At 40.2% G+C, this 20236-nt stretch overlaps 1 protein-coding gene across 1 annotated transcript in view; it reads left to right on the top strand.

Moving 5' to 3' along the window:
* The window catches only part of LOC135470822 (nucleolar protein 4-like), a 43876-nt gene extending 28643 nt beyond the window's left edge, over positions 1–15233 (top strand). The window contains exons 7-13 of the mRNA XM_064749865.1: positions 6231–6457; positions 6960–7100; positions 7640–7843; positions 9561–9677; positions 10564–10687; positions 10772–10984; positions 13655–15233. Of these exons, the coding sequence (XP_064605935.1) occupies positions 6231–6457; positions 6960–7100; positions 7640–7843; positions 9561–9677; positions 10564–10687; positions 10772–10984; positions 13655–13815 (1187 nt within the window). The 3' untranslated portion in view covers positions 13816–15233. The remainder of the gene's footprint in view (positions 1–6230; positions 6458–6959; positions 7101–7639; positions 7844–9560; positions 9678–10563; positions 10688–10771; positions 10985–13654) is intronic.
* Positions 15234–20236: the final 5003 nt, after the last annotated feature.

Genomic DNA, 20236 nt, shown 5'->3' on the forward strand with positions numbered 1-20236 from the left:
TTTAACATGAATACAATAGTTCAGGACGACGTCATTTAGAATCTGCGCTCCTGTATCATTCGTACCTGTATCAAATCATGATCATCAAATGTGACCTGATCTTAGACTTTCAAATTTGTTTGCTGTTAGTTTCAGTGTGTATTTTGTATGAACCCATAAGGTTCTCATGTAACATCTATATGATATATTAACATATATTGGTTACTGCCAGTCATATAAGTTGTGCACACAGTTACCTTATCATTATGCTGATTTGTTTTCTCCAAAAAATACATAAAAGGGTACTATAAAATTGTTAACATCATGGTTTTATGGAACGAAAACAAAGGTGTTGCAAACAGAAAAAAAAATCGTATCCGTCAGTGGTCGTGAATTTTCGGAAAGGACGTCATTGATGAACGGACTGGGGACGCGGGACCAGCTTGGCGCCCCCTCCCCAAATCGGGCTCTTGACTGACGAATTTGTTTTGACAGCTCTCATCGTTGACGTCACCACTGCAAGCTTCTCAGTTTCCGGACAAACAGCTGGGGCCTTCTAATGGTAGGAGATCAAGCACACTTGGATTGACAGAACTGGACACAACTACATGTTTTGAGTTGCAGAAAGTAGAATATGTCAGCAGTTGTCGTTGATCGCTAGACTGCGTAGGTCGAGTAAAACCAGCGCCCAATCTCATGTCCCCTGTTGTTCCAAGATGTTTCTAGTCGCCAAAAACTCAGTTCTTCCCAATCGCAAGGCCGATCTACCCACGGCTTCATTAGAACTCTGTTTGTCAATCTTGAGCCGATGTGAATTCACTACAGATGTGATCTGCAGTCCCGTCAGTTGTGGTTCCAAGGCGTGCTGTCCCAATTTAAACAAATTATTTGATTGGCGTTTTACGGCGTGCTCAAGAATATTATACGACGACGACCAGAAACCGGGCAGAGCCCGGGACAAAACACGTGACCATCCGCTGGTAAGGTCACAGTTTTAAGTTATCGTTAAACGAAAGATACAGTAATGGGTAAATTACAAATTAACAAAAGTATTCATTGCATGGTGTAAATTCCATCAGTGTGTGATTAAACTTTGATTCAACTGTTTGTCTCAATATATAATATAAAGACACACGTAGGTTGTATGTCAAGTGCACATTAATGTGGAGAACGGACGATCCTCCGGGAAGATTTGGTATTATTTGATTGTGCTTATCAGATAGTGTGAAAAGCATGTCTGTAGCTGTAAAATAAAGTTATCGCCAGTTTTATGTCTATCTGCAATAATGGCGTACCCCATCATCAACGCCAATACATCATAAGCCAAGTTTCAACAGCACGACGTGTCAACCATTTTGTTGAAAGACGAGTCAAACTTTGAAACCACGGGTATTGCTTTTTAGTACGCGCTGATCGCTGCAAAACGGAGTTGTCGTGGCACATCTGGTTCAACTTAAGTTATGACGATCTCTCACAAGGTTTATCTCAGGGATTGAACTGTCTTGACCATTGCCCTATCACATGGAAAATACTATCTCAAGTTTCATGCTTCCCCATGGAGTGCACCGTCTCAAGGCTTATCATTTCACATAAAATCTGTTGTCTCGAGAGTTAGGTTTTCACGTGGAATGTAGGCCAACTGTATCATGGTCAGTCTGGCAAAAGGATCAACATGTTTCAAAGATTGCCCAGTCACAGGGATTGCTTTAGCTAGTTTACCACATGGTGGAAGATTGGGTGAAGTCTACTCTATTCACATCCGTTACAGACCCTATGCTTAAAGTTTGAAAGCCCCGGGTTATGTCTAATCCTGGTCGCACACCTCTGTTAATGACTGGTGGTTTGCGCGATAACTCAAAATGTGTCCTTTACTATTTCGATTTTAATTAGCAGCTTTTCTTTGATATATGTAAGGGTTTTAAGACCAAGCTTGAAACCTCATTGATTCAAGTTCTAGAGTAAATCAAAATTTAATTTAAAGGATTAGTGTCTGGATTCTTTATTTCTTCGTAATTAGCTACAACTGTATATATTGTTAAATTGAGTGTAAAAAAATATGGAAAAACGGTACATTAATCTGAGTAATATGGCACTTAAAATCACTAGATAATGAGGCTGGTTTTATGCATTTTTCCGCCAACACTCGGTAGTCTCCGCCGAATTACGAATACGAGCTCTACGAATCCAAGAGTGACACCAAGCGTATCAAATTTCTGCACGAAATGGTTTGCTGTTCTACATTTGTTTGTGAAAACAGATCGTCGAAGAGCCCTGGAGTCAGCTTTTTTTTTCAAGTTTCCAGACGATTTGGCCTTTAGGTAGGCGTGGATATAGAGCACAAGAAGGAAGGATTTTGTACTCACCTAAAACAGCCGTATCTGCTCTCACCATTTTACAGCTGAAAGCTGCGACAGGAATACAGCTGGATTTCCACAACGGCGCATGCACACAATACTTATAAAATACTATTAATTGAACCGAAAACTGATAGATAGTAAATCTCTGTTCACGGTAACGCCGACGTGCACATCGCACATGTATTTATATTGTACACGACTCTATTCGGAATGCCGACAAAAACAGGCACCGGTAGTTGTCATCGCAAATAGTTATGAGTGGCCCCTCGGGGAATAGAGTGATATTTATTGTGAAGCGCACAGAGGGAGAGAATAGCAAATAAATATTAAATGTTAAAATAACATCACAAAATGCACAGTGTAACACATGGTACAACTATGGCTTACCAGTATATATTGACATATGGGCTGGAAATGCCCAGACAAAGATCAAATTCAACATCTGAAAACTCAGAATCTGAAGTCTGGCCAGAGATGTCAGTGTCATAAATCAGAACCTCAGCATCGTCTACTATGGGGTCACATTGATGGGGCAGTATATTTGCTTCTGAGTAGCTAGAAAACATCTCGAAAATGACATCATTTTGACACAAATTCCTGGATTATTTTGGTCAGCCAGACTGGGGTTGGCCATCTATGACGTCACCCGCTGAGCCGTACTGTGTGACCGGCTAGAGATCGGCTAGGGAATTAAATCTATTCATTTTAGTGGATTTAAAGTCATTATTACGTTTCTCAGAGCCCGTCCTGGTAACATACTGTTTAAACAGATTATACTCTTTGTAATTTGGGGCAGTAGCTAAATCAGGACACTAATCCTTTAATTTTTCGACGTTGACTTGTTGTTATTTTTAATTCATTGAACTATTAATTTAACAGCAACGGAAAATTGAGCTTTTACATACTTGGTGGAACAAAACTGGTAGTGTTAGGCAAACTGCTATATTAATTCCTCAGCTGTATTCGAGTTGTACACGACAACAAAGAAGGCGTGGTGTAAGGTTAGAAACTGCCTTCTGCCCACATTCAGTCTGTGTTGAAGGGTACAGGTATGATGTACGGTATTATTGAGGGACCTCAAGAAGACGACCCTGTGCAATATGTTACCATCTTGGGGCACTATCCGTCGTCCAAGCGACACACAAAGTTACTCAGTCTAGCAGATATGGAGACATAGTAACCAAGGAAACCGCGAGGGGTTTGCATTAAGCCTTCTGGATAAGTATCGGCCGTGCTGTTATGGCACGAGGAAATTTATTCTCTCAACTCTTGTTTGCGGTATCAGCCGACTCTCTCAGTTCAGGCTGCTGTTTGCCCCTTGATTTGATCGGGGAGCATGCCTGGATTTACCTGATGCCGCATTAGGCACAGCAAAGATGACAGCCTTGCCGGCGGCTAGCCTCCTGGGGGTGACCGTAACACCTCTGCACGACAGGGAGGGGCCGACTTAACAGTGTAGTGGATGCACGCACGAGGGAGTCTCGCGATATCCAAGAACCGGTACATGCACAGCCCCTTCTTCTATTGTTCAACGTGACTGCGACAGGTTGCGCTCACACCACATTGTCCCTTTCTTTAGTGGAGAGAACAGAATTTGTAGGGTAGCTTTTTGAGCAGAAAACTGGACCTCTAGACAATAGCCATAAACACGGAAACGATTTTTTTACTGATTTTTTGGGGATAAATATTACAATGCATAAAAGCTCCAACACAAAAGCGGTTTTAATAGTACATGCGTTATCAGCCTATCTGTGTGTTTTGCACATTTAGACAAAGCCACATCTCACAGCTGGCCAAGTGCCTTCTGGCTTTTGGTAGACGTCACCTGGCCACGGCATTACGTCAGCGAGGGGAAGGCAGAAAGTTGGCACAGTGTTTTCTTTCACCAGCAAACCTAATCCTCGTTGTTGTATAAGTGAAATAACCTTGAGTATAGCGTAAATGGAGATCGCTGATTTTTCCAATGTTTGGATGGATTGGAATTTGCCTCAATACATGAGATCCTATATTCATTATTGTAGACTAGTATTGTAAAATATATAGGAGAACCCTCATTTGCTAAGGGAAGAAATAGTTTTGACCATATGTTCTCTCTCCCTTAGCCAATGAAGTCAGAGGTTTGAATACAATGTATCTTACTCTGAATAGGTTACAGCTTTAAAAAGTAGGATTTTTTTTATCGTATCATGAGCGGAAAATTTCTTGATTGCGCTCCGGACAGCAGTTTTACAGGCGAGAAGGAGTAACATGAGAGTCTGTAAAAATTCTGTACCGGCCCAATGAAAAGGCCGTCACCGTTTACAAGGTATTGACAATTGCCGGTTATTTAACCAGTCACACCTTTTCTTCGACCGGTCTGCTTCGAAAAACAATTTCTGACTGGCTAAAATTGTAGCCAATCACAGGACAGAACGCATTCAGCGAACCTATCTTGTCAAATAATAAATGTATTTGACAATTTTGAACCTTCTGGCTGTCTTCTGGGAGATGTATTTATGTATGATGAATATAAAATTGCATTCAGTGTATTACTAAACACCAGGATAACTTCGTTCATAGATTCAAATATATCAGTAACAATCGATCATTGTTATTGGTACCGCCACTGATAAAGATACCCATCAGCTAAAGGAAAATAAGTAAGGAATTGTTGTTCTAAGAAGATTGTTGCATATGATATATGGACACGATTATATTTCCAGACTATCCCGAGAATGGTGTTGATTTTTGCTAGAAAATTTTTGTCACGAGCATAGACGAGTGAAACAGCACCCCAAATTGTAGTAGTTTGCCTGAAACGTTGCCGTTTGCTTTCTTATTTGCTAAGTGAATTTGCACTCGATAGTTTTAATTTGTTAATTACTCCGACTGTGCGACAACGTTGATTCGTCTGTAGATTGGGCGGGGCTGCTTCTTGACCCGTGCTGCTGGGATAGAGCGGAGAGCTCATTATCTATTGTGTTTTTTCATTGGACGGTTTATCTTAAGCAGAGCGTCCTTCGTACCCCTGTTCAGCTCTTCACACACACACGTCGGTCGGCTTTTAGATAGCCGCTACTCGTTTCCAAGGTGACAGTGATTTAGAATTCTTCCAGGTGTCGTCTGGGGAATTGAACTGAAGGGTTGGAGGGCTGACCGTCGCTCTTGGATCACAGACAGTGCGGTCGATGGGAAATTAACTGTGCTGATGAGCCTACCTTACAGGTGCGAAGGCGGCCAATCATTGGGACCTGGTGGAGTTTTATCAGACCTTTCCTTAGGGCCGCTTGCCAATATTTAAGTGAATCAAGCAGAAATAGCCGGGACAATTATCCATTCCTTTAAGAGCGTCGAGGATCGATAAACGGGGCTCATCGCCAGTCGACAATCTGATATTCTCTTGGAAATGGGTCCGGGAAGCCCTGTTCTAGCTGACGGTGTAGATTATGATAAGTTCCACCGTGTTACTGCGGGGGATAAAGGCGTTCCTGTCATCTTGCGATGAGGCGACATACCTGTTATTTTCCAAGCCGCTTGATTCCACCTTTACATTGATTCCGCCTTGCCGCACTCTGCTCAGGACGGTGAGGGTGTGCTCCCTGCTTTTAATAACCAACAGTTTTCTTCATTGACACGACAGCGCCATATACGGGCTTACATGTAAAACGAACACTATAGAAATGGAGTCATGCCTGAAAGGTAAATGGTAGTGTGTGCTGGGCATTTTGTCAGGCATTGCTGACTTCGATGTGCCAAGTATTAAGCTAACATCTGGTCGCGGCGTTCAGCCATCCCGAACACTGTGGACTCTGGACTTATACCACATCGTAAGCCATTTAGAACAATACCTCTATCCAGGGCTTCCGAATAACCCAAGCAGCTTATGACCAAAATGATTTTATATGTTTTTGCCAGGTGCCGATGAAACGACCACATCTCCGCTGAATATGGCCACAGGTACTAAATGTGCGCGACTAGAGGAAGGAGTAGCAGCGGAGAAGCCCGTCCCAGCACCTCTAATCACCCCATCCTCTGAGCCAAGTAATGCATCCCCCGTTAAGGTAGAGGAACCCGTTGTAGAGAGGCTGCCCACAGAGAGGATCGAAAGAAAACGACGAGCTAGCGATGAATTAAGCATGGATGTAAGCCAAAGGGTTAATGCGTCATGTCTTCAGTTATACTTAGGCTGATACTTCAAACCATTCGTTAGATCAGTCTCTTTAGGTCAGGTACAAGTACGTCCAAGCAGGTAACTCAAAATGCCATGAGACTAGAAATAAGTGGAACTAATACTGTCATCAAAATGTAGGTTGGGGTACAGCTACCAAGAGAACAGTCAACGTTAAGAGTGCTGAAAACTTCAAAGATGATCAAACGTGAAAATAATAATATTTACTTCTGTGGTAGTATTCATCCAAGCTTTTATTCTCAGTGTCTGTGTCTATAGTATTCCGTGAAGAATATTGGGGCAAAGTTTACTCTAACGAGATAATACTTCGAAATAATGTAGTCTCAGGACATTGGTTTAATTAACGTACATTTCAACTGGGATCTGTTTACGTAGTTTTACTTCACACCCATTTCACAACGAAACATCTCCCCACAGGGTGTTTGTCAATAAATCAATGTTTCAATATTCTCTAGAGTTCAACAAAAGCCAGCGAGAGTGGAAATTTGGATGAGCTTCAGGCTGTGAGAGATGATGATGAAGATGATGACAATGATGATGACGACAAAGTTCTTCCTGGGCAGGATATTGATCCAGAGCGTCTGAAGGCATTCAATGTAAGAGTGAAATTAGACAAGCCTGATTTTTACTGAACTCAAGTAATGCGAGTTTAGCGAAGGAAAGTACATGAGTAGGATTCATTAATTATGGTAACAAGAAAGTACATTCAGTGATTCAATATGGGCAAAGTACAGCATATTTGTTACACACATTGCAAGCAGGACAAGAGACATCATTGTATTCTTTGTTAGCAAGATTTCTAATATAGAGTATGAGCTTGATATGCATATTTGTGACATGAACATGATCTTGGCCGAAGCATATTTACATCATTTTGTTTATACAGGAAATACAATGCTCATTGGTGTCGTTTAGTGAGATCAAGGACTATCTAATTTGCATCTAACTATTGTTAGTAAAAAATATTATACTTGTGGCATTTGGAGTTCGAAAAAAAGAAACAGTGCTTGTAGCATGATGGTTATCCAACGAATTCATAATTTATAAAGTTGTTATATGCAGGTTCACTTATAAATGTAAAGAATATATGTATGATTTCTTCCGAATGTGCTTGATTAGTTTACGGTATTTGCAGATGTTTGTGCGTTTATTTGTGGACGAAAATCTGGACAGAATGGTTCCAATCTCAAAGCAACCCAAGGACAAAATTCAGGCTATTCTTGAGGCATGTGATAGACAGTTTCCAGAATTTCACGAAAGAGCTCGCAAACGCATCCGCACATACTTAAAATCATGTCGGCGAATGAGACGATCAAAGGAGCAGAACGGATGGGAACCGGTGAGTGGGCTGCTGTTATCATTGCTGGTTAAACGGTTCGAAATTTTTCTTGAATGTCCAGATGAATGTGGACTTACTCAGTAGAACATGAATGTGGACTTACTCAGTAGGACATGAATGTGGACTTACTCTGTAGAACATGAATGTGGAGTTAACCTGTAGGGCATGAATGTGGACTTACTCAGTAGAACATGAATGTGGACTTAATCTGAAGGACATAAATGTGTACTTACTCCCTAGAACATGAATGTGGACTTTATCTGTAGGACATGAGTGTGGACTTACTCTGTAGAACATGAATGTGGACTTAATCTGTAGGACATGAATGTGGACTTAATCAGTAGAACATGAATGTGGACTTAATCAGTAGAACATGAATGTGGACTTACTCAGTAGAACATGAATGTTGACTTACTCCGTAGAACATGAATGTGGACTTAATCTGTGGGACATGAGTGTGGACTTACTCTGTAGAACATGAATGTGGACTTAATCTGTAGGACATGAATGTGGACTTAATCTGTAGGACATGAGTGTGGACTTAATCAGTAGAACATGAATGTGGACTTACTCAGTAGAACATGAATGTTGACTTACTCCGTAGAACATGAATGTGGACTTAATCTGTGGGACATGAATGTGGACTTACTCCGTAGAACATGAATGTGGACTTAATCGGTAGGACATGAATGTGAACTTACTCTATGGGACATGAATGTGGACTTACTCTGTAGAACATGAATGTGGACTTAATCTGTAGGACATGAATGTGGTTTGCCTCTGTGGACCAGTGAATTAAATAATACATATAGTGTAAAACCAGATCGGCTACGACAGTGTGGTAGTGGGCAAATGATAAAAAAGGAACCGGTGAAATCGGGCCTCGTGTCACATTACCGCGGATAATTCTTCATGCTTAAGTAGTAGAAACTTATACATACTCTTACATCATGTCTTAAGTAGAATTAGCTAAATGTCTATTTGTCCACCAGCAGGATCCTGGCTTATACAGGAATACAGTGTAAAAAGAAACATTATAGAGAGTAAAACCAGAGCAGCGGCGACAGTGTGGTAGCAAAAGGCGTTTCCATGTAGTCCACAGGGGCAACTTCATTTTATTTTAGAGGGTATTTTCTCCATAAATGACGTCTCATGAGAGCAGCGCGAAATGAACTAAGATCCAACCGCTTAACTGGTTTTTTTTAGTTCCGTCATACTATACCGTTTAAAGTCTTGGGTCAATCGGTGAGCTGGTTGCCTTAAAATAGTCTGGAAAAATATGGGTAGGCACCTGCATTTAGGACTTACTGAAGGAACAGAGCGATAAGGACGTGCCCTCAGACACTACGTTAAGCTGACTGATTGACTAGTGACTGATCCACCTCGAATACCGTTTTTTTTTATTACAGTGTATGCACTGTATTCATCTGATTTTGTATGTAATGCATTATTTTATCATGTTACCGTCTTTTGTTATTTGGTGACGCGTTGCATAAAGAACACAATTGGCAGTATGTCATCGCATTATATTATCCCATGGAATGTAAGTGATGCCCTCTTCCCAATCGCATCATGTTCAGTTTTATATACATCCACATATTTTTGGAGGAAACAAACTAAATTTTGAAACAGTTACTGAAGAATTCATCTGAAATTATATTTGTATCTACTCCCCCCACCCTCCTGATTTTGTGACAAATGAAATGTTTCTTTATAGCTAAGACCAACACCGCCTCACCTAACGTCAGCGGCTGCAGAAGGTATCCTGGCACAGGCTTGCGAGAACGAGAGCAACAATGCCAAGCGGATGAGAATGGGTCTGGACCCTTTACCTGTACGTACCACGCCCTGTAGCCCTCATTTTCCACTCATCTTAGGCCACCATTAGAAATATGTCTGTTGGGGATACTCAACCGATTCTGCAAAAAAGGCCCCACTCGAAATTTGTATTTTGACTTTTGATGGAACTTGAATTCCACAGCTTTTTCATTAGATAGAATAAAAATAAATTTACCAAGCGACCAACCCTGTTTTATCTGATAGCGTTGGCTTACCGTCCAGAAAGGTTTCTTTAAGGATGGCCCTGTGAGTACTTGATGCACGAAATCCTACATGTGTTCAAATTTAGCCCGATGGTCTGTGTGGTAGAGGGAAACACAGAGTAATATTTTACTTATACAACGGCGGTCAGTATTATGGTGGGAGGAAACCGAGCAGAGCCCGGGGGAAGTCCACGACCACGCTCTCTGTGATTAAACACGGGCCTATTGTTTAATTACGAAGAGTATAAATTACAATTACTGATTTATTTATGTATTTATTTGACTGGGGTTAACCGTTTTACTCAGACTTGTTCACTTTTCACGCTGACTGGTTTAGTTATTTGTTGGATTGCTGTTTCACGCCATGCTGAAGTATTTTTTGCTTTTATAAAATGGCAATCAGTTTATTTATGGGTGGGAGGAAACCGGTTTGACCGTGATAAACTGCTGACGATGGAAAACCTCCTGACGAACTTTCACACGTTTTTGACGCACAGGTTAATAATGTGTACACAATATTTGCGGAAGACAAATGATCTTCAACGAAGGTAAGACTGTCCAAAGGACCATACGAGCGTAATGTTTATGTCAATATATAGACTAATTCTGGTGGTTACTGAGAGAACTAAGATAATTCATTTCATTGCATTAAATGTGTAAAAATCTTCTTTTAATTAGGCAGCAGCTATGCACAACAGGGGCACGACAAGTTCTTCGGCCACCGCTCAACCATCTCAAACTGCTCCTCCCCCTCCTCCTCCTCCCCCAGTTAGTCATGGCCAAAGTCAACCAGCTGCGGAGCGTCAGTCGGCACCACCACCCCCGCCCCCGCCCCAGCCGGCACAGCCAACCATCCCTAAGGCGCACACACCGACGCAAACACCAGCCATAGATCGCCCCATACCGCCTGTGACGGATTTCTTGCGGCACACGCCTGCCACCTTTAGGCCGCCGCACGATTTCCACCCACCTTTCTTCGCCAATGGGAATGGCCTGTTTCGACCAGGATTCCCCACTGGGTATCAGCCTCCCGCCCATCATCATCCACAACTCTTGCAGCACCAGACGCTTCAGCACACTCAAGTGCAAAATGGTAAATGTACGACCTCATTATCTTGTCTTTTTTCCTGCACCTAACTTGCACTTACAGGGTGACAAATGACAAATCTCCCTACCTGGTTAGTACCAGCGTTAACTATCACATACGCAGCCAGGTTCTCATGACAAGCTTAACTGATTTCACGACGCTTGAACATTTTTATGCGCCTTCTGTAATAATTGACATGGTATGTATACTACATGTTTCACGAGGCTTCAACAATTTTATGCCCCATGTTGTGTTATAAATGACATGATATATTTACTACTGATTTCACAATGCTTGCACATTATTTTATGACCAACGTTGTGTTATAATTGACACATTATATATACTACTGATTTCACGACATTTGCGCATTTCTTTATGGCCCACGTTGTGTTATAATTGACATATTATATATACTACTGATTTCCCGACGCTTGCACATTCCTTTATGGCCCACGTTGTGTTATAACTGACATGGGATATATACTACTGATTTCACAACGCTTAAACATTCCTTTATGGCCCACGTTGTGTTATAACTGACATGGGATATATACTACTGATTTTACAACGCTTACACATTCCTTTATGGCCCACGTTGTGTTATAACTGACATGGTATATATAATACTGATTTCACAACGCTTACACATTCCTTTATGGCCCACGTTGTGTTATAACTGACATGGTATATATAATACTGATTTCACAACGCTTGCACATTCCTTTATGGCCCACGTTGTGTTATAACTGACATGGGATATATACTACTGATTTCACGACGCTTACACATTCCTTTATGGCCCACGTTGTGTTATAATTGACATGGGATATATAATACTGATTTCACGACGCCTGCACATTCCTTTATGGCCCACGTTGTGTTATAATTGACATATTATATATACTACTGATTTCACGACGCTTGCACATTCCTTTATGGCCCACGTTGTGTTATAACTGACATGGGATATATACTAATGATTTCACAACGCCTACACATTCCTTTATGGCCCACGTTGTGTTATAACTGACATGGTATATATACTACTGATTTCATGACGCCTGCACATTCCTTTATGGCCCACGTTGTGTTATAACTGACATGGTATGTATACTACTGATTTCACAACGCTTACACATTCCTTTATAGCCCACGTTGTGTTATAACTAACATGGTATATATACTACTGATTTCACGACGCCTGCACATTCCTTTATGGCCCACGTTGTGTTATAACTGACATGGTATATATACTACTGATTTCACGACGCCTGCACATTCCTTTATGGCCCACGTTGTGTTATAAACGACATGGTATATATACTACTGATTTCACAACGCTTACACATTCCTTTATGGCCCACGTTGTGTTATAACTGACATGGTATATATACTACTGATTTCACGACGCCTGCACATTCCTTTATGGCCCACGTTGTGTTATAAACGACATGGTATATATACTACTGATTTCACAACGCTTACACATTCCTTTATGGCCCACGTTGTGTTATAATTGACATGGTATATATACTACTGATTTCACAACACATGCACATTCCTTTATGGTCCACGTTGTGTTATAAACGACATGGTATATATACTACTGATTTCACAACGCTTACACATTCCTTTATGGCCCACGTTGTGTTATAAACGACATGGTATATATACTACTGATTTCACGACACCTGCACATTCCTTTATGGCCCATGGTGTTATAAATTACATGGTATACATGGTCAATTTCAGGATTTTCTCAAAATTGTTGAATACAACCAGTTGTTGAAGTGCTAAGGATCACTTGTTAAGGGATGATACGTAACACGCATGAACAGAAATAAAATGCCGGATAATTAATCGTAAAAGTTGAAACAGTAATTCAAAATACAGCAAAACGAAAGAAACCGCTATGAAAGGGTAGTGTGAAAATATACGGCTTAGCGCAGGCCTTTATTCACGAACCAGCAACAAAATTTAATCCATCCTCCGTGACGGACATTCAGTTAAATATATCTTCCTATGGTTGAAAATAAGGGTGGGACAGCATCCCTTTGCTTACGATTTAGTTTAATTAACCGCATTGTCCTGAATTTTGTAAGGATGAGCTACGCTGGACAAAATGCACCCTAACATTTTATGGTGATATACTGTCTGTTCTGGGCAGGGAATATTTGTTTTCAGATGAAACAAATTTGCTCTTCGACCTAAGACTAGCACTTATAATTTAGTTTTTTTTTCATGTATAATATGGGCGTGCCTATATTCTCTATATGTAGTTATACAAATCGTTACTCAACTGTATCAAATATTTCAATAACAGTAACTGGGACAGTTTTTGAAGACATCCCGCTAATGGAAGCGTGCATTTACTTGAAAGAGTTGTCATGCATGGAAGTGATTACATGCTTAGTAGTTATCCCTATATATATAATATTACTTATATATATATATATATATATATATATATATATATATATATATATATATATATATATATATATATATATATATATATACGTAAGTATATGTGTATGATGTGGAGAAATGATCAGATGAGAGACAGATGAGACTGCCTTAACCTTCTAAATCTTAGCATTCTGACTTGTTGTTCTTGTCAAGGAATGATCAAAATAACTATGGGCCGTAATACTGACAATATATTATCTGATTTTACAGGGCCCACGGATTTGAGTTTAAAGAAACAGAATTCCAAGAATCAACTGAGCCCTAGTGAAGTTGCCACGATTAAGCAGCTGATAGCAGGCTACAGGGAATCGGCTGCTTTCTTGTATCGTTCTGCAGATGAGCTGGAACAACTTCTGCTACAGCAGAACTAGTTTGGGACGTCCACAACCGGGACCTCGTCACATCCGGTACCTCTTCACATCTTGTTCACAAACATGGATGCCAGATGCAAAGCACACACACACACACACAATCAGTGATAGATTTGTACAAGTCGGTACTTAAATATTGGCTCTGGTGGAAAGAACTGTTTGCATGCGACCTTGCGGCTAAATCCAGTGACAGTTGTATGGATATGAACTGACAAGTCCCTGAGCCCTCCCATAGTGTGATATTGCTCAAGTCTGGTTTTTCTACGGTTTCACTGTGACATATCCATGGACAGTTTCAGTTGCTAAGACAGTGTTAACGTCTTGTTACCAGGTCAGTGAATTCAAGTGGTGCCTTGTCCACTTGTTAGAAACAAGGCGTATTTTATCAACAATCAGAACGCTTTGCGTAAGTGTTGTTGTTGTTACAATATCATTCATCCGCTAAATTAATCAGCTGTCTTTTATCCATACATTTGGGTGTCATCCAGAAAATATTCATTTGTGCAGAGTCTGATGCGGTCCCCATAACACCATTCTGTCACTGGTGAGCGATTTAATTGGGCCAGCTAACGAGCATATGCAGATTCTGAGCAAAATCCTTAATTGTTTGTTCTACAAAACTACTCTAAGAACTGTTTATGGGAAATGTAACATGGCCTACACCGGAAAGAGAATCTTCGCTTTGAAGTCACAAATGAGTCTAAGACGTATAAAATATATGTTCCTCACAGAGTTTGTGTAGATGTCGACTTTGCAGTGTGGACAACTATTTGACCTTTTGTGACAATGAGCTAATCGAGACAGTCAATTGGCAAGGCTGCATATATTTATCACTTGTTTTCATATTCATGCCTTGGTGTGACATTTAGAGGAAACGAAAGAGTGCTACTACCGGTAAGTGTATTCAAACAAGAGTCGATCACAAGGAATTTTTGACAGCATTGTGTGTCCAGAGGCATGCTCAAGTTGGTGATTTTGTTCGATATAGTGCGATTCCTTTATCAGTTCTATTTGTAACACAACAATTACGTGACATTCCGAGTCCAGATATACACCGGAGGATTTAAGTCTATTTTATTTGTTTTAAATGATAATGAGAATTGTGTATAATATATTCATATACATCTGTCTATTTTATATAATTTCCTTTTCAACTTTATTCACCATTCCTTTTATTGTATGAAGCATAACTATTGAAAAGCTACTTCTTTGGGGAAATACGAATTGAAAGAAGAAATTGAAAGACTAAACAATTTTCCACCATAGAGGTAATTGTGTTGATTTACTGAAATGATTTATCTGAAAAGAATTGATTTTATGTACATTGGGACTAATATTTCTAGTCATTCGGGAATGGTTGTGACCTTGAAATTAGGTAACGTTAGAGGGGGTGATACCTTTGATTGAATGGTTTCTATCGGTGGTTGTGGTTTTGGTATATTTACCTCATTGACATCTAATTTTTGGGGAAGGGGGCGGGTGGCAGAGGAAAAGGGGATTGGATTTTTGAGAAATCAGCGTGTTGATGAATTCTTAAAGTAAAAGAAAGATAAAATATGAAGTAAGGTCCAGTATACAGACCACTTACAGCTATGCATAAATATACTTTTATTTATTTTTTGAGATTTTTGTGAAGATGTTTAAACCGTTTAAACATTTGAATTGTAAGGTGGGCTTTATGGACCACACTATCAAAGTTCAGGAACTCTGACGTCACAGGAAGTTTTTCCACCTTTAATCACGACACTGAATGTTGGAATAACTCTTTTAACCCATGAGTAAAAGATTACTGAAATAATGCTCTAAAAATTCATTCCTTCTGGTGAATATCAGGAAAAAAAGGTGATAGGACGTCAAGGTTCCTAAATACCAACAGTGTGACCCAGGAAGCCGACCGTAGAATTCAAATAGTTGAATGCCTTTCAAAACTCTTAAAAAATCTAAAAAATAAATGAAAGTATTTTTACACATAGTTCTCTGTGGTCTGTTTGATGAACCTTACCTCGTGTTTTAGCTTTGTTTTACTTTGTTGTGAACGCCTGGCCTTATTCGAAGGTAGCCTGTTTTTATGAGTTGAGTGTTTAAGACCAATGGAGACAAATAACTGGACCCTCAATTGTGTTCATGAAGTAATCATTCCGCAAAAGTTCATGTATACAGAAACATTGTTCGTGTCCCGCTTAAAATGTCTCAAGGTAAACGTCATCTTTGCCGAATGTTATGTGGAGGTTGTCGCCCTTGAACTCGCTCTGTGCCTTACTGCAATTTCGGAGCTAAATTGTAATTATGTAACTGCACTCACAGAAGTGTGGATAGTGAAAGGGGTTAGACGGTAAACACTTGAAGATTGTGGTAAGGGATAAGACGATGCGATGAGACGTTTGGACAGCCATTTAACAATGCTTCTGTTGAGACTTTATATTCGCTGAAATTGTTCTAGCCATAATTAAATAAACTTTTCGGGTGGTGTTTGCTATTGCTATACCTGCGGGTTACCCGGAAGATAACGGATAGAGAGTACCACTACATAAATATTATATACTGAGATGTTTTTGAGATGATTGATGATAATATGATGATTACTATTTATTTTACCTACATTCCGTGCAATATGTGTCTCTAATCAATTTGTCAGAGAAATGTATATATCTATCTATAATATCTATATGTTGTTACAACTCAACCAGGATAGGTTGTTATTTTGTTTATTCCTTGCAGGAATGATTTCCTTTATCTTTTTTTCACTTTTATTCATATTTATTATATTTGGTTTCTATGTACTAGTCGTACGGTAAACTGCGATCTGTTCTTCATTTGGTCTTTAATGCCACAAAAAGTTTGAAAGTCATTAAGCTTGCATTTGGCTGTTTATTCCTTTACTTTTGCCTAGTATGTAACCGTGAGGAAGAAGTGCAATATGACACATTCTCAGTATTGTAGCAAGGTCACCTTTTTGTGGTATATTTATTATTATTCTTATCATTTGTTATGTTACCTCAAGAATAAATCGATTACTTTGGAGTTTGAATGAAGTGCACAATGTTTTTTGATGGATCTGTGGAGGTCTAAAGAGCCTCGTATAAGCTGAAATATTTGTCTGGTACCTATGATATTAACTTGGTGGGACCTCCTTGGCAGAGGAAAAAGAGTGTTAGCGCAGCACAGTGACCCAGTAGCTTCACATCAATAGGAGCTCAAGTCTAGCTCTTGGTGTCAGCAACCTGCGGATGGTCGTGGCTCTGTCCGTGTGCATGTCCGCCATCGTGTGAATGAAATATTCTTGAGTACGGCGTAAAACACCAATCAAATAAATAAATAAATTAAAATCGGCAATCTCGGTATTTCACGGAATAATGGGTAGGCCTGGTAGAATGTATGTGGGCGTGGCGTGTGTCTCTACAGTGGGACTTTCAGCTGGGTCAACTGTGCATGACGGCCGTAATTGTATAAAACAGGTGAATCGGTCGAAAAATGCAGTTAAATATGCCACATACTTGTTGAATTTTTAATGAGCAAGTGAAAGGGGACCGGTAAGGGCGGATGGTGTCGCCGAAGCGTATGCCCCCCCCCCCCCCCCTCAAAAAAGCAAAAAAAAAGCCCACCTTTGTCGTTTGTTACAAACCATGGTTTGCAGCCTCTCTGATTCGAGGCCGTCATATGAGAAAAAGACGGCCGAAATTTGCTGATAATCTAGCCTGGACACCGGAACCGATGGTGGCACCTAACTTACCCAACAGTTTCATAATTTGGCTAAAGCATCTCCGTTTTAGCGTTTGAAGCTGAAAGGAGTTTTCTAAATGTTAAAATATATCTTAATTAATGAACATGTAACATATCATGCATTTAGGCGGGTAAATCACAATATTGCGCAAAATATAGTAAGCTTAAGAAGCTGAAGGAAGCCAAGTGATACAGTATTGACAACTTTTTGCTATCGGCTCTGGAAGTGAATTATGTCTATTCGCGATACTGATGTGGTTTTATATAAAGCTCTTTTTATAGTATCCATTACACCATCCATTACCGGAACAAAACATGTTACAAGAATTGGGCCTGAACTGGCGTGTGCCTTGGAAGAGGAGAATGGTATAAGGGGAGCAGCTTTCTAGTGCTCATACTAGTAGTCACAAGTGAAAATATCCCAGTAGCTCAGATGCTGGAGAGCTGAACTTCGGACAGAAAGAGAATTCAAATCCTGGTGTGTCTCAGAGAAAGAAGCCGTAAAGGGTTCAAAATGGAATTGGGGTGAAGACAAGCACGTGACTCGTGTCAAACGCGTCATGAAATGCACTACAAGGCGCTCTTCTCGTTAATATCACATTTTAAATTGGGTAACACCGAGGCCAAACTTGTCACCTGTCAAAGTGTGACAGGGACTTTAAACTGCGTAATCGGTCCTGCAAGCGTCGTCAACCCCTTATTGAAAAGTAAAAGCGAGTGAATCCACAAATGCCAAGGTTGGGTTTGAACCTGCACATCGCAAATGTGTCACAGCGAATGGGAGACAAGTGTCTTGACATGGCCCTGGGACGTTTTTCAAATCAGACGATTCAAGCAGAGGGATCAGTTTTATGTGTTTATTTAGAGAACATCTAGCAAGAGAGGTGACAGAGGATATTCCAGGCTGTTAATCATGTTTATTTTAATCGCGTTGTATAAACGTGAATTTCAACGTCATTGCTGTTTCTCAAATCACATTTATTTTAAATTTTATTGTAAACCCTTGATCATTGATTTTTTAGGCTCGATTACAGCTCAAGCTGAAGGAGTTTTGTCACGTGTCTGCCTCATGGACTTATAAGTGAGTGAGCAAGTGCTTGGGGTTTAACGTCGTACTTAAGGGAGAAGAAAATTTAAATATCAATCCAATACCATTGAAAATAGTGTGCATTTCCTCGCAGGTGCATGCCATAAAAAATTCTAATGTGTACCTGAAGTTGATAAATTATAAATAAAGTCAGCGCCGTAATCCGCTGTTGGCGACTCCATTTTGCCTAAGAACTAGTCTTGAAGTGTTCTGTGTTAGGAGAATTGCCGTCGGAAACCGCCGAAGTGCAGTTCGTACATTTCCGGTAGAACTCTCCCTTTTCAGAAGGTAGCGAACAGTACAGTTCGTTTTCCCCTTGACGATCGGGAAACCGGAATGTTGGACGTAGGTTCCGAGTTTACAAGCCGGCAGTTTTAACGACTCTCACTGGCTGAGAAGGCAACACACCTCCAGCATAAATGACAAGGTGTTAAAAATGGAGGATGCCATGGCGATTTATGCCAGCTTTGCCGTTTTCAGTCTTTACGTGTATGGCGACGAAAAATCGCAAAATTATGCAGCAGGCACCATCAGATAGCAAAAAAATGTGCTCTTTTCATCCTATAGTGTCATGTTTTTAAGTTTTCTTCTCCTTTAGTAAGTTTTCAGTCATATGACGATGAAGGAATCCTTAGAGTGCATGTAATGTGTCTTCTTGTTGCAGGATGGATTTCCACCGCTCTTTTATCTGGTACTGCTTCACTGAAACGCCTTACCGAAAGGAAGTAAGCGGCCCCGTCCGAGCCATTATACTGATACGGGTCAATCAGTCGTCGCACTATCCCCTTCATACTGAACGCCAAGCGAGGAAGTTACAACTTCCCCTCTTAAAGTCTTAGGTGTGACTCGACCCAGGATCTACCGCTCCCGGCGCGGACGTTCTACCAATTGTGCTATCGGGGCCGATCATGGACTCATGAACGTGCTTCACTGTCTTTCACCCATAACCCTATAACTGTCGTATAAGTAAAATATTACTGAATAAGGCGTTAAGCATCAATCAAAATAAATAACAAAATAAATAGATAAATTCTACTTAAAGTATTACAGATCAGCGTTAAAATGACATTCACACGAAAGCGATAACAGACATGAATTATGAGCTCCAAACGTGATCATCTAGCATGCCTCAGTACACATGATGTCGGCTTTTAAACACATTCCCATCAGAGCACTTCCGTCCAAAGGCTTGGATAAATTTACACTACAACTTGGAATTCCGGTTCTTGCATTAGTATGTGATACATCAGTGGGTAGCAAAACGCATTTCCAATTGATTCGAGGTAATCGCATGGAACAAGCTATTCTTTTGCCGAACATTGTCGGCAGTGTGCGATTAGAGCTACAATTATATTTTGAAATCATTGGCTATTCGTATGTTGCCTAAGGCATCGAGTCATCATTAAATGGTACATATGTACATATAAATCAGTGTAGAAAGAAAATCTTTATTGCAGATCAGCCCTATTAAAGGTTTATTAGCTAGCATGTTGTCCTTTTTATGCCCTGATGCCATGGTAAACAAATACCAGTTATTGAAATCTAGAAGTAATTGTCGGTTAAAACATTACAGAACAAATATGGTGCTGAAGGTCAATCAATGAAATGTCGAGA

This window comes from Liolophura sinensis, chromosome 7, assembly GCF_032854445.1.
Source record: "Liolophura sinensis isolate JHLJ2023 chromosome 7, CUHK_Ljap_v2, whole genome shotgun sequence".
Classification (NCBI taxonomy): Eukaryota; Metazoa; Mollusca; class Polyplacophora; order Chitonida; family Chitonidae; genus Liolophura; species Liolophura sinensis.